We start from the raw sequence: 14,801 nt of genomic DNA on the forward strand, positions 1-14,801 counted from the left end.
TCCTCTTCTAGACCTCCGACCCCGGCATGTCGCACTTACCCTCAGCTATGCGTATGGACCTGCTCCTAACATACACAGATATTCTAGAGCATCAAAAACTCGAAAGACGGAAACTTCTGCCCCCGGGGCCAAAGCTCAGTAAAGAATCTCAGGTAGCATGGCGTCGCCTGCAGACTTTGTCTTACATACATACTCTCCATACATCCATGCTGTCCAAGATAGATCCCAACACATACGCACCACAGTGCAGGTTCTGCGTCAATAAAACAGCCACTCTGTACCACATGGCATGGGAATGCCCACACAATCCATCTCTACAACCCAGAGCACAACAGAACACTGTAGAGTGGGAGGCAGCTCTGTCCAGCTCAGATCCGAAGAACCAAGAGGCTCTCGTGAGATGAGCAAGGACCGCGGCCTGTGCCAATGGGATCCCGAACTGAAGATCCCACTCACCGACATTCCTTCTTTGGTCCCATATAAATGTTTTATTCTCTCTCGCTCCACTCTTGGCGCGTGGCTCTAGTTTGGTAGAAAAACGCTAGGTGATCACACCTATATATAGCGCTCGCTCTCGGCGCACTTCTCTTGTCTTTCGCCTGACATCACTCAGTGCGCGTCGATAGCGCTACATACTATGAACATCGAAGAAGCCAGTGTGGCAGCGTGGAAGACTCGCAATGCGGCTGCAGTGCGGGCTTGCCATCAGGACCCTTCTCGAACTTCCACTACATCCTGCAATTCAAGATTCTCTGCCTTTGTACTTCACGGATAACAAAGCCATTATAGTAAATAAAAAAATGTTTTTCTGAGCTTATGTGATCCGTGAATAAGCTGTTGAAGAAAATGTATATACTGTATCAGTATATCGGCATACAGTACATTGATATGTAAGTAATGAACATTGTGTATATACAATCCCACAACTCTCGTGTCCCGTTTTTATATGACGATGATTGAGTATACGTACAGAGGATTCACGGTTTACTAGAGAGCAAAGTCCTTCATCATCATTCACTTCGTAAATATGCGGGATTTTTTTGTGTGTGGATACTCGCATGTTGCATGCAAGATTTACTGCATCGTTATTTCTCCCAAATCCTTGACTCAGGAAGCCTAAGGTCACGGTTGTCATTTAAAATGACATTTGTTTTCATCACAAGACAGCACGCAGGTAAAATGACATTAGGTCCGCTTAATGTCATTTATAGAAATTGTCAATCGTATGTAATGTCATTTGTTTACTGTCACATTCAAAAACTAATCATGATGCCATTTGATGAAAATGACATTTTCTGTCGAACGAGTTCCCCAAACACAATTGCATTCGATTTCGGACCGAATGAATAGTCTCGACGCCAGGGACTTTTAGAGAGATGACTGTTAACTTATGTATACGCAACAGTTACCATTTGTAAATATCTTATTTTTTACTAGATCGGGAACACAACAGCACGCGCGAAAGTCTAAAAATAAGTATCTTTCAACTACAGCGGCTGGATGCCGGCTATGTTTTATTTTTGTTCTGTTGTCGCCTGTACCATGGCTGTTGATAGTCTGATAGCAGGTGTTGTGGTGGCTAAGGTGATAAATACACGAGATCGCTGCCGTTGTTTTAATTCTGCAGCTGGGAAGTCAATCATGCGCTCCCCTTTTTTTCATTTTATAACTGCACTCGTACTCAGTCATATATTGTTGGCCAGGTTGGTTTTCGAGTATTTCGTGCACCTATAGAAAGTTGTGTAAAACGGCTGCGTTTACATTCAGGAGCACCTTTTTACCCATAAAAATTATTTTTATGAATTCATGCATGTTACATGCAACATTTAGCACATTTTTATTTCTCCCGAAATCTCCCGCTCAGGAGGGCTAAGGTCATGGTCATCATTTCAAAATGACATCTGTTTTCGTCGTGTGGCGGAACGCAGGTAAAAGGACATTAGGTCTGCTTAATGTCAATCATTGTAAATGACATTAGATTTGCCGTGTGACAGGGGAGCCTGATATATGACCCAAACTTGTTTTTTTTTCTTTTAATCTCCGACCAAATGTCCTCGGCATGCATTCTGTACATAAGAATACAATACGTACACCAATGCTTCAAATAGCCATGCTTCGTATAAAAAGGCAAAATGAATCCACACACACATCCAACAGATCAAACCCCGCAGTCTTGACAAAAGCCAGTATAAGTGAAGTCAACTTGCTTTATTATAAAGCTCAGTGACCAATTTGTCTTAAATTTCATTAATTCTAACTGTACACAGGCCACTGGACTTCTCAAAAGCCTTAGTTGTGGCATGGCAACATGTTCCCACAGAACTAAAAGAAAATTTACAAAATGAACAGCTTGGAAGGACAACACTGCTGCGATGGTGGCACTCAACGCCTTCCCATCCATCTCTTGAGAGGGCAGGAATTCTGTGCATCCACAGGGTAATTCTTTTTTCTGAAGCGCGAAGTAAGCAGAACAGTCTGTACACTTGTTGTCCTTTCCAAAGCGCAGCAGTCTATGACACGACAGGCCTGCAAATCCAGGGGCTTTTTTCTTTTTCGCTGTATTCTCTAGTATCACGATTGCATGTACGCCACACCTTTAAGAGGCCACATACACGCACAACACTGAAAAATGTGTTCTTCTCCCCTTCTGTAGCACCGCCACGTCTCAGTTGAAGACAAACTTGTAGGTGAAGCCACCGCCCGAGCCACTACCGAAGGGGTTGAAACCCTGGAATGGGTTGAAACCCTTGCCTTGCTGGGACTCTGGATCCAGAGGATCTTCACCATTGTCAAACTGATTCCTCTTTTCTGTAATACAAAAAGGGGGCAACAATGCAACATCCAACAAAGAAAATGCGAAGTGTAGAGAATACCATCGAACTAGAACAAAGAAAGCAGAGCATGTCTTATGTTGAATTCCAATGGCGGAGCCAGAGCAAGTTTTTCTGCTCCTTTCAGAGCAAGTGTGTTCCAATGACAGAGTGAGAGCGAGAGTCAAAAGTTCCAATGAGAGAGCCGGAGGGGATTCAGAGCGGGAGTCCCTCCGTGGAGCAGAAAAAACTGCTCCGCCGAAATCGGTGGAGTGGACCGGAACTCGGCGTGACGCATTTCCTTTAACACGTTTGCCTGCTTGGGGGCACGGCTGGCGCGACGCGAGTAGGTGCGAGTTGTGTTGATAATGGCGGACGGCATGGACGGCTCGGCTACCTCGGCAAAGCGTGCGGCAATGCTTCTGCTACTCGATAGCGACAGCAGACATCGTGGACAATAGCTGTTGCACGCTTGGCCTGATATCCATTCCACACAGGTGAATAGCGCTGAACAAGCAAACGAACAATGCGGCGATGCTGGTAAACCACGTGCGAAACAGACAGCGGAAAAGACCACGCGCAAGGTATCCTGGGTAACGCGGCAGCTTCCGCCTTGCTCCAGCAGGGCGGGTTGTGTTCCGATGGCGGATTTGGAGGATTTGCTCTACGCCAGAGTCGAGTGCTCGCTCGCGAAGTCGGTCGGCTGCACCGACTCCGCCATTGAAATTCAACATTAAATCATAGTGCAAGTGACATTCCATAACTGAAAAAATTATTCCATTGGCAGCTGCAATATTATTACACGGATCTTCTCCGGCCTAGATATATTGTGTCATATATTGATGAATTATGGAAGAAGTAAAACACCGGTGTTAGCAAATATGCATACACAGGCAGTTTGACTTTTTTAATTAAGCATTATGGTACACGGCATGCTTGTATTCAAGAAAACATGGCAAGAAACAAGCATTTATAATGCTTATGTGTTATGCACTTTCTACATATATTAGCCAAGAGTAGGTGTTATAATTACTGGATGATCTGGGACCTACATCCAGTAGTCTTTTATTAGTGATGAATGCTGTTAGTACCATTTATTCTCATCTGTACAACTCATCCCCAACTGTGTTTTTTCTAGAAATCACAAGTGAAATTAAACAGCTCTTACACAATTCTACAAAGAAACAATTGCCATGCGTGTGAAAAATGTTTTCCAAACTGAAGTTTCAGTGGGGCTCTTGCTGCAGTATCTAAACCAACATGGTACATGCGGCAGCAGTGAATCGTCTGCCAACAGTACGTTGTTTTTGTGAACCAATTCCAACTTGAGAAACGCATTTCATTTACTTTTTACATGGGTGACAACGGCACAATGGCCTGCCTACGATATGGGCAATGAGTAGAAAGAGAAAAAACACCAACCAGGGTCAGTGAGCACCTCCTTGGCAGCTGCAATGTCGATGAACTTCTTCTCCGCCTCCTTCTTGGAGTCACCTTGGTAGTTGTCGGGGTGCCACTTTTGGGCCAGTTTTCGATACGCCTTCAGGATCTCTCGCTTTTGTGCCGTGCGCTTCACTCCGAGAATCTTGTAGTAGTCCCGTTTCTGCGACTGCTTCTCCATTCGTTGGGCCCTCTTGAGGCCCTCCGGTCCACATGAGTTCTCGTCCATGTTGGCTGCTTGCTGAAAGTCTTGCGATGCTGTGAGCAATAGAATGTACCAAATCATGCTTCACATCTACACACAGGAATGCACATAAGCTTCACAGAATGTTCTCGGCAATGTAAACAATGCTTGCCAGTGAGGTTATGTAACTGCGGTGCTGCCCTTTCCATATTCAAAACCTTATTGTCTCCTACATGCAGAAAGCAAATGTGACTAAAGGCACTTAAAAACTTACTTAAAAAACTTAAAAGAGCACTGACATCAAATTTACTCATGCCAAGATTTTTGCCTCAGCGAGTAGCTATATACCCCGTAGCAGCGATTCGCGACCTAAAACGCAACTGAAGGATGAATAACTGTCATATTTATTGATTTATATCACTGGTATCTAGCACTTTTCAAAACGGCCAGCAATCCCACCATATTTAGCGCTGGGAGCACCAGCAGTGGCGCTACCTCGTGGTCACCTCCAGCTCATTCCACAGCTGACCACTTCTCTACAGAAAAGAGTGACGTCAGGCTCAGCTGCTCCGCAAACATTTCATCTGCTAGGCGGACACATTCAGTCATGCCTTGTCACCTGCATTGCTGTCGTCGCCATACAAAGTGTCGACTTGGGTTCAATACGATAGTCTGGAGCTTGGAATCCCCGCGATTCGCGACGTCGCGAATTGTTTTTGCTTCGATCGACCTTTTCCAGAACAGTGATTCGGAAATGGACGCTGTTCCAAGCAGCACTGCAGAGGTATCCGAGGATGCACGCTTCAGCCATGTTCACTCGTGTGTCTCATTTCGCTATATTGGTGTGTTTTGGCGTACAAAACATTCAGGTATACGCAGAGGGGTCAATGCAATATAGTTATCGCGCATGAGCATTAGCAGAGAAATAGAATAAGTTTCCTGCTTGCCAGGTGCTTTTTTGCACCTCCAGATGGCCCCACCTATCCAGACTTGCTGTTAACACCGTATCACTACTTTTACGTGGACGCAAAGTCTATAGATGAACTAAAATTCAACAATACCTGCGTGTTACTTGTTAATGGTATGTGGAGTTTAACGTCCCAAAACCACCATATGATTATGAGAGACGCCGTAGTGGAGGGCTCCAGAAATTTCGACCACCTGAGGTTCTTTAACCTGCACCCAAATCTGAGCACACGGGCCTACAACATCTCTGCCTCCATCAAAAATGCAGACGAGATTCGATCCCGCGACCTGTGGGTCAGCAGCGAAGTACCTTAGCCACTAGACCACCACGGCGGGGCGTGTTACTCATTAGCGATGATATCTGACTATACACTGTTCCACTTTTGATAGCTCGTGGTCGTGTTGATGTGTAACACATATGTGATATGAAAAGACACCCTCATTGCGCTTTTCCATGCTTCGAACTAGGCGACTGCAACTCTTCCCCGACATGCTGACCGACAAGCACACGTTTAATCATTCTCTTTTTTTTCGCCGTTCTCTTGAAGGTGGTTTTATCTTGATAATTTTACGAAATCATTCAGACCGATGCGACGAAGATCAGACGCAACGAGCGAGTGTGTTTCTGCGCTTCGGCACCACGATAAGAGCACTCAGACCGTACACGTCATCGCTACCAGAGCATCGTCACTCATGATGGTATTTGTGGTACGTATCACACCGAACATGTAGCACTAGTGTCTTTGTTGCAGGGCAGTCTATATTCGTTTTTCCTCCTTAGCTTTTCTACCCTGTTTGACATCGAATTAAAGTAAATTCCACGCGACGGACGCCGTTCAAATTTGACCAAAAAGACATATGCATACCAAGCGATCGAATGATGGGCACATCTCGATCTTGAAATCTTATGTCAGTGCTCCTTCAACGTTATCTTCCTTTAACAGCCAGCATACTATTGTTGAAAAAAATCTTCTGCTAAAGTAGAAAACAAGTTAAGAACTAAAAGCTGACAAATACACGGGTGCTTCTCGTTACAATAAAAGCAAAATTCTGCTCGAACAAGGATTAAAAAATATGTTTTCATACACCTTGCTGGCTTGTGGGCTGCATTCTTTCATACGCGAGTGAAATTTCATAGCATACTCAGATAATAGTTTTAAATTAGCATGTGTGCTAGTACTGTTGCTTTCATGTACATGGTTTCCGTGCACCAAAAAATATTTGGCAGCTCAATATCAGCTAGCTCCTATCCTCACAATTTCAGTGTCAAAAATTAAGGACAAAGGTTTTGGGAAACCCACTCACCACGGTCGTACTGTCCATCAGCAAGGTAGGCCTCTGCACGGTCGCACAGGGCCCGTGTGTCCTCCGGGTTTAGGCGTAGCGCATCGGAGCAGCTGTCGACGGCCTCACGCGTGTGACCCGCCTTACTGTGGCAGTGACAGAGGCGCCCTTTGACGTGCTGCACTATCTGAGGCACATCAGGCTCGGTTCGTAGAGCCGCCTTGCCCTTGTCGACGCATTCGTCAAAGCTTCCCTGTCCAATAAGCTCTTGGATGCTACGCAGCTGTGCAGCCAGCTTCTTCACTTTCTTGTAATGTGAGAAGCAGTCCTTGTGGTCAGGGTCCAACTTGAGGCACTCTCGAATGACACTGGGTTAGGTAACGGGACAATGGAATATGCAAGCGAGGCAGAGCAAGTGAACAGCTAATATAGCCATAGAGCATAAGCCCCCCAGTGCACCGAGCCATTGCTTGAATGCATGTGAGATGTGAATACCTCTTGCAAAGAAAAAAAGGAAAGCTTTTGATGATTGTCTCAAGCTGTATAGGGAAGTAATAATTACAACACAGTGAGCTAAGTTTCCATACTAAATATGAGCCTGATTGAGAAAAATCTGGGCAATCCTCACGAAGGCTTAGATATTTGATTTCTCGTCTGCTACTCTCACAGGTAGTGCCGGTTATATCAATATTGGTTCTTGGTGCGATGGCATCTTCTACTTTGTCATAGCGCAGGCAAGATAGAGGAAAGACAGAAAAAGAAAAGGCGCACTTGATAACACACTGCATCGCAGTAAAACCTTCGTGATACGATCATGGCTCGTACGAAATTCGAAGCGAGACGAATTTTTCTGCAACAACAACAACCTACCTAAAACAAAGTAGCAGAGCACTACCAAGATTACTTCCCGATGAAGTTGATTTGCTGGAGTCAACCAAAAATAAAACTGAACTGCTAGGATGTACCGATATTTTTTACTGTAACCCCACAAAAACATAGTTTGAGCACACAGAAGTGTATGGTGTACAAGAGCACTGTGAGAATGTTTTCTGCTTCAGTAGTTACGTTGATGTGTGCTGGCGACTTGACCGAGTGTGCGGCCAGCTTGTGCCTCTTCTGATCTTTTTTAAAATACACATATGCCCCTGTAAAAATTAAGAAGAGGACAATATAAAAAATCCACTCACTTCAGAGACTCGTCAGCGTCCCCCATCTTGTAGTATAGTTTGCTAAGTTTCAAAAAGCCAGCAGTGTTGTCTGGCACCATTTTTGTAGTGGGCCGCAGATCTGAGATAGCATTTATCAGGTCCCCGAGGTTTTCATAGCACTGGGCACGCATCTCACGGAGAGTCACATCCCATGGGCATTCCTAGAAGGCGATCGTAAGAGCAAACGGTGAGAGGGTAAATTTTTACATATCACTTTTAGGCATAGTTGTCCTGAAATATAGTAGACTATCTATTGAAGATGAGCTAATCAGCTAAACACTGCCAATGCAGCTAGTCATTTGCTTTAGTAAGGAAAAAAAAAATAAAATAGGTAAGAAGCCCTTACGAAGTGGCCACAACACAGTTTTATAAAACACTAGACCAAGATCTTGTCTGCGGTGACAATGCTATAGATAAAAAATGCCGATTTTGCAATACTGTAAGATATATACCCACAACAGTCCATGTAAGCAGTTTCTAATGTAATATTTCCTAAATGTGTCAAGCCAATGTGAATTTCTCTTATTTGACAGCTTTGGTTCACAGCAATGTAACAAGCAACTGCAAATCTGTATGTTTTTACCACTACTCGGAGTGAAAAAGGCAAGATGGGCATACATTGCAGTGATCGCATGGCACATTGCAGGAGCAAGATGCCCAACAATGAATCCAATTGATCACTTACTGCGATCACCCTGGTCAGCACTTCAATAGCTCCCACGTAGTTTCGGTCATCAATCATCTCTTGTGCGACACGAATGTCTTGCTTCAGAGGTTCGATGGCCATGTACGCACGATGTGCCTCGCCGTTATTTGGGTCTAGTCGTAACTGCAGAAAACAATGCCAGACTGTCAATATAATTCCAGGGGCCTTCACAGGCAACCAAAATATTCACACTCTAAGGTCATGTATCAGAGCTATGACTTCAGAAGCATGGCTAGATCTAATGTTCATTACAGGTTGAAGCATCTTAGAAACTTTCATTCTTAATCCCGTCACTGTCACATAAAAATTGAGAAAGCATGCAATAGGTGCAATGTCCACGAGAAATATAATATAAAATTTGAAAATACACAGCGTGCATGCAAGCCTTCTGTATGAAGAGTAGTAGTTGCTTCATTGCGCCATTTATTCATAATACAGTCATTGTCACACAAGAGCTGAATAAACTTTAAAAAAAGTGGAAAGATGGATTGATGAGCCAGCAATTAAAAGTGATGTCCATGATTGAATGTAACAAAATACGTTAACACACATGCAAGCCTTTTCGTATCACATAGCATGTGTTGCCTCACGATGCTGGGGAGTCACAAGTGTGCACTAACTGTACAAACAAGACTGATCTACCTAGTTTGTCTCATTAAAAAAATAAAAAATTCCTCAGGCAAATCAAACTTGCTACCACAACGTAAAAAGTACTAACTGTTGTTACTGTCTCTCCTCGCACAGAGACAAATGTGCCTACATACCCTTGTTGCAGAATTCAACATGCTGACAACAGCTTATAAAATTAGTTTATCAATAAGCAGCTTGTTAATTGATATATTAATGCTTTACACAACCCCAGGTACATCACTTTGCTTCAAACAATACTTTGACAGTTTCAGTGAAATCTGTGTACTTTCCAGTGCAACTACAGATAATCGCCTGCCACTTGGAAAGTGCATTGTTAATTTTCAAACAATGTATTTCCCTTTCAACTGACAGTTTGCATGTAAATAAAATGGCACATTATTTGGCTGCTAATAATCAGTCGCATCATGAAGCCAGAAGTATATATAGCACAGCTTCTAAAAGCTCACAGCAGAAAGTAACGAGTTCAACGAGTCAAACATCTCGTTCAAGTAGTAATGTGACTGTACTAAACACCAGCTGTAGCAAACATCAGGACCCAATCGTATTAAGGAATACTCTCGAGCAAATATGAATAATTAACAGCATTGATACATGTACACGCAAATGTATCATGCCTTTCTTCTTGTCATCCATTCTTGTTGCTACCTACCCTTCCAAATAAATGGGACAACAATGAAAGGAAAAGTTTACTTACCACCCACTCAAAGTCAATGTGGGCCTCCTCCAGATGCCCTTGCTTGAGGAGCACTGTACCCCTTTGATGCCTTGCCTGCATGTCACAGAGATAGAGGGTTAAGATACATTCATTTTAACCAAACACATGGTCCACACAGAAAATTCAATAATAGAGCTATATACTTACAGCAAGAAAGTCTGGCTTCAAGGCAATGACCTCGTTGAGGTCTTCAAGTGCAGATTTGGACTTGCCCAGTCCCAGGTAGGCTGTAGCGCGCTTGTAATAAGTTAGGTAGTTCTCGGGATCTGCATCTGCAGTGACAAAAAGAAGGGCAGATTAGCTAAAACTTAAATGTAAAAAAAAAGACATGATCACATGGGCTACCCAGAAGTTGTTACAGAAGATATTAAAAAAGTAAACAACGGCCACACAAAAATACTTTTAAACATGGCCATTTTGCGCTTCTCTAAAAAATCTGTGGCTGAGAAAATGGCAACGATTCCCTAGATGGCCAGCGGTGGTGTTTCAGTAATGACACATCAGCATTATGACGACCACAGATGTTTCTGCACACATCAAATGTCAAAGGTGATCATCGCACAATGAGCTGAAGACAACCGTTATTGCAGTTGTTACAAATAAACATGCCTGAAAATCCAAGTACTTGTGATGTTACTTTGCATGATTACTTTGTGTGATGTTACTTTGCGTGAAAATTATACCACCTTAGTCTCCACAGCAAAACCGGAAATCCAGGCCTTACAAGCCCAAATCTGTTGCATACCACAATTTAGCACGCTGAAAGTACCGTGCTTCCACAAGTTTCTTTTAAAATAGAAATACTTGAGATAACACGACAGCAGCATCATGATGGGGCTTTATCCGTGGCCACGTGACAAACAGCTGATTATGCTGACAAAGCAAACATTGCATGCACGGTTATAAAGCCGATTCAAAAAAATTTTTAATGCCAAAATGTGCAACTTTTCTTCTCATTTTGAGTAAAAAGAACCCTTCAGCGATATCTCGAAGCCTGCGGAAAGCACCATCTGCACCGAGTTAAAGCATATCTTGTCAAAAACGAATCATCATCTTTTGGAGTGACCAAGCCTCTGATAAGGAGGTGTGCCAGGAGGCTCGGCAGAGACTGTCACTGTGGACAAGAATAAAAAACGCGTTTGTTGCATGCCAAAGAAAGCGTGTCTTTACCACATTGACCACATAGGTTTACCACATTGACCACATAGGTTTACCACATTGGCCACATAGGTAAGCACGCAGACGACATCGCCGCGCAGTATGAAAGGTCTAAACGGTCCCACACGAGGATACGACTTACCGATGGCCGCGTGGTAATGAGACAAGGCGTCCGCGTACTGTCCCTTGGACATGAGTTGTCGCCCCATCTCGAGATGCCCCTCTATCTCAGCCTGGGTGATGCCTGCAACACCTGTGCGGCAGGACAAGAAGAAATCAAAAAGGTACACGGTCAGTAACACAAGTCGACTAAAGGCGCCACGGGCACGTCCACACTCCTTTCCGATGGAACAGATGTCCGTAATCCCGCAAACAAGGTGCGCCCAATAAATGACCCCTCACCAAGGCGATCGGGTCCGGCGAAAGTGTATGCAGTGATGCAACGACTCCGCTGCCTAGCGTGAAAGTAGCACGTTGCGGCACGAATGATTGCACACTAAACACACACTTCAAGCGCACCACAATGCTTAACAAAGAATGGATGCGTGCGATTTTACAGTGGACTAGGAAAGTTGGACGAGCAAGCTAGCTTCCTTCCAAAGCAAGCGCCGGCTCGGAAAGCGTGCGATCCGCTCGTAATTAGGATGGTGGACCCCCACAGCGGTGGTCATTGAAAATATACTCACCGGTCAGCCGTCTCGTCGTCCAGGCGAGAAGGTAGAGGTAGGAGACGAGCTTGTACGCCGAAGGGTAGCCTGTCATTTTGGCCGTAGCGCGCGCGCGGAGGATGCAATTTGTTAAAATAAATACTAGACCATAATTTCTATCCCACTGCCCGAGCGCAAATACAGCTCATCGCCCCAGTCGATGTCGACTGCTTGTACACAAAAAATCGTGTGCTTAGCTGATTGGTCACTTGACTGCCCTTAGCGCAGCGAATCCCAAAATGAATAAAAAAAACTCGTTATTGTGAGACACGCATTTTAAAACTAATACAAGTGCATGACAGCCTTATTGAGACAAATTTTTAACAAGTTGTGATCACTTTATTATTTTTCGAAAAACTGTCGTGAAACAAAAGTTGGTGTGGTAGGGCGCGCTCCCACGCGGTAACCGGTCGCACCAGCGTATCGGATGTACGAGTTCGGTTGGTTCAGTTTTCAACTGCGGCATGAGCGTCTGCTGGCTGAACATAAACGATATTGATCAAACGGCTGAAGACCTCCTTCACGCGCCCGCATACCCGCTGATGGGTCCGTGAAATAGAAGCGTTCGCGAGTCACTACTTCCTTGTGCCTGATCGACGCATAAAGGTAAGCCGAGTCGATCCGCACTGATGCATGTGCAGATGACAAAAGGCTCGCTCCTCTCGTCCCCTCGACATGCTGCGTGGTTACTAAAATAGCCCGCTGAATATCTGTTTATAGATGATGTCGGCGGCCGCGGCGGTGTGTGGGGCATCTCCTGTCCTGTCTTCAAGCACCGTGGACCCTGCAACGAACGATGCGCCTCTGGAATTCGCGGCACGAATCAAGACGACCGTGTCACCCGAAGCACTCGGTGAGCGCTTGAAAGATTTATTGTGCTAGTGGTATCTGTCGAATTCAAAGGTGGCCCTTCCTTGAGAGCTGCAGCTGTCAAACTCACGAATAAGCGTTTAATTTTATTGCGATCGTGTGTCACGAAATGCATATGAAAGCCTCAGCTGTTTGCCGTGTAGTCCGTACTTCACGACACGAAACCTCTACGCTTGGCGCAGAGGTTTCGATCGCCGTAGTCAAGTTGCCGTCGCCCGCATCACGCCGTACGTGTGCTGTTTAGACCACTTACATTGCCGGCTAGTAGTATCCGCGCCAGTTCCTATCCTCGTTCATCTATCGATTTTTCGTTACTGTTTTCTTGCTTCCGTGTATGTGCATTAGCGCGCTGTGCTCGTGTTTGATCGTCGTTTACGCTTTGCACCGCTTTCAGCACCTTGCTCTTGCGCCAATCTCATCGTTCATATATTTTGGGTGGGCTATTTGTTGATCGATAAACAGCCAGACGTAATGGGAGCAATTTCGTGTTACATTTATATATATATCTACTGCATAAAACACGTGCTAAAGATGTATCATAGCAATAACTGAAATTTTCGTACACAAGTTGTAGTAATGGTAACCGCCGTATTTGCATGTGCTGGCGATGTTTGTAAGATCAAACTGATGAAACATCTAAACATAGTTGGTGAAGGAGCACGTATATACAACTGTCAACTTCAAATACAGCTTCTCTCCTTTTGCTCATATTGAGTTGTTGCTGTTATTACTTGGCTGTATATGTATGTTTCTTTTGCATGTTTATTTTGCCTACAATGTTTAGACATTTTTATCCTACATATACCACCAGTGATGCACGCCAATGCAGCTGTTTAAAATGCAGGCATATAGGGGAGTCGGGAGGATTGGGACAATTCCCACTACTATACTTTTGGTTTTGTTGAAGGTGAATATAGAACGATGTTTCATTGAGCTGTAAAACACAGACGCACTCGTTCCTACAGCTCCTGGTGCAACTGTAAAAAATTGTTTGTGACGGCTAAAATCTGTCCCATTCCGCCCGACTCTGTGGGCAGAGTGGGACATCACTTCGGATGAGTGGAACATATGCAACATAACGGTCCAAGTGTCTTCAGCAATCGTTGTAAGCAAATAGTTCACCGTTAAATGGGGTTTCTCAAACTCTGCTACAGCAAGTTTTTCACACTGGCAGCTTCATCACAATGTCCGTAATTAGTAAAATCCCCATTTATTAGGATGAAAGGAGAACTGTGAGCTCTGTTGTTTGTTCTGCAGGAACTGACGCTGACATGTTATGACTGTTCTTGACTCTAGCCATGCAATGGAGGGCAAATATTTTTCACTAAAGCTGACCAGGGAACTTAGCATTTTGTCTCTTGAATATATTCATTAGGTCAATCAGTTTCACAAATGTCACGCCAGTCATCGTCAACACCTGACATTTCATTGTCAGACTCGTCAAAGGCGCACGGCAAATGTGTCTTCTTCACATGAAGAACAGCAATCGTTCGCTGGATTCTCTGTGTAGGCAGTCTTGATGATGCTGCGGTCCTTTTGTAAGACTGTCGAGCTAACCTCTGTAAATTCTTTATCAATTAATCAGACTCAATTATTAAAACTGATAGTATGTTGAAGCTCAAAAGAAAAATAGCTAAAATGGTGCACTGTTTCATTAATTGTATGCTTTCTCAAATGAACTCCTCACGTTTACTCTGCTATCAATACTCACATTTGTGTTTGGCTTCGGACAGGCTACTGTGTTTGCTTTTGATCTTTTAATCTATTCTAGGCCTTGGTTAACGAGGGTTTGTGTATATCCGTGTATCTGTTTATATAGTATGGTTAGGACAATAGTGGCAATAATATTACAATAACCGAAAAATAGACTGCTATGTTAACGTTTTTTTACGTATGGTGATTCTGTATTTGTCCTTAGAGAATTTCACAATAACCCTACATTCTGTAGCTTTTCTTCTTTTACATTACCACTCTGTTCTACCACGAAAGGAATTGATGTTGCCAAATTCACCCATCCAATATATAAGGAGTAGAAAGTCACTAGAAATTATATTGCAAGAACTATAATTGAACCTTAATTTAATGAAATCATTGGGACATGC

At 43.9% G+C, this 14,801-nt stretch overlaps 2 protein-coding genes across 3 annotated transcripts in view; one reads left to right on the forward strand and one right to left on the reverse strand.

Moving 5' to 3' along the window:
• Positions 1 to 2,189: 2,189 nt before the first annotated feature.
• P58IPK (dnaJ homolog subfamily C member P58IPK) lies at positions 2,190 to 12,012 on the reverse strand. The gene is made up of 9 exons (XM_075891249.1): positions 11,809 to 12,012; positions 11,265 to 11,375; positions 10,112 to 10,236; positions 9,944 to 10,018; positions 8,578 to 8,721; positions 7,872 to 8,053; positions 6,706 to 7,052; positions 4,233 to 4,508; positions 2,190 to 2,808 (listed from the first exon to the last, which is right to left on the reverse strand). The coding sequence occupies exons 1-9, from the start codon at positions 11,882 to 11,884 to the stop codon at positions 2,666 to 2,668; spliced, it is 1,479 nt and encodes a 492-aa protein (XP_075747364.1). The 5' UTR covers positions 11,885 to 12,012; the 3' UTR covers positions 2,190 to 2,665.
• A 239-nt stretch (positions 12,013 to 12,251) lies between these two features.
• Positions 12,252 to 14,801, forward strand: part of LOC142806173 (ecto-NOX disulfide-thiol exchanger 2) — a 44,617-nt gene continuing 42,067 nt past the window's right edge. For both annotated transcript variants that reach the window (XM_075891245.1, XM_075891246.1), the window contains exons 1-2: positions 12,252 to 12,435; positions 12,550 to 12,682. In XM_075891245.1, coding sequence (XP_075747360.1) covers positions 12,550 to 12,682 — 133 coding nt within the window. In that variant the 5' untranslated portion in view covers positions 12,252 to 12,435. The remainder of the gene's footprint in view (positions 12,436 to 12,549; positions 12,683 to 14,801) is intronic.

This window comes from Rhipicephalus microplus, chromosome 1 (genome assembly GCF_043290135.1).
Source record: "Rhipicephalus microplus isolate Deutch F79 chromosome 1, USDA_Rmic, whole genome shotgun sequence".
NCBI classification, from domain to species: domain Eukaryota; kingdom Metazoa; phylum Arthropoda; class Arachnida; order Ixodida; family Ixodidae; genus Rhipicephalus; species Rhipicephalus microplus.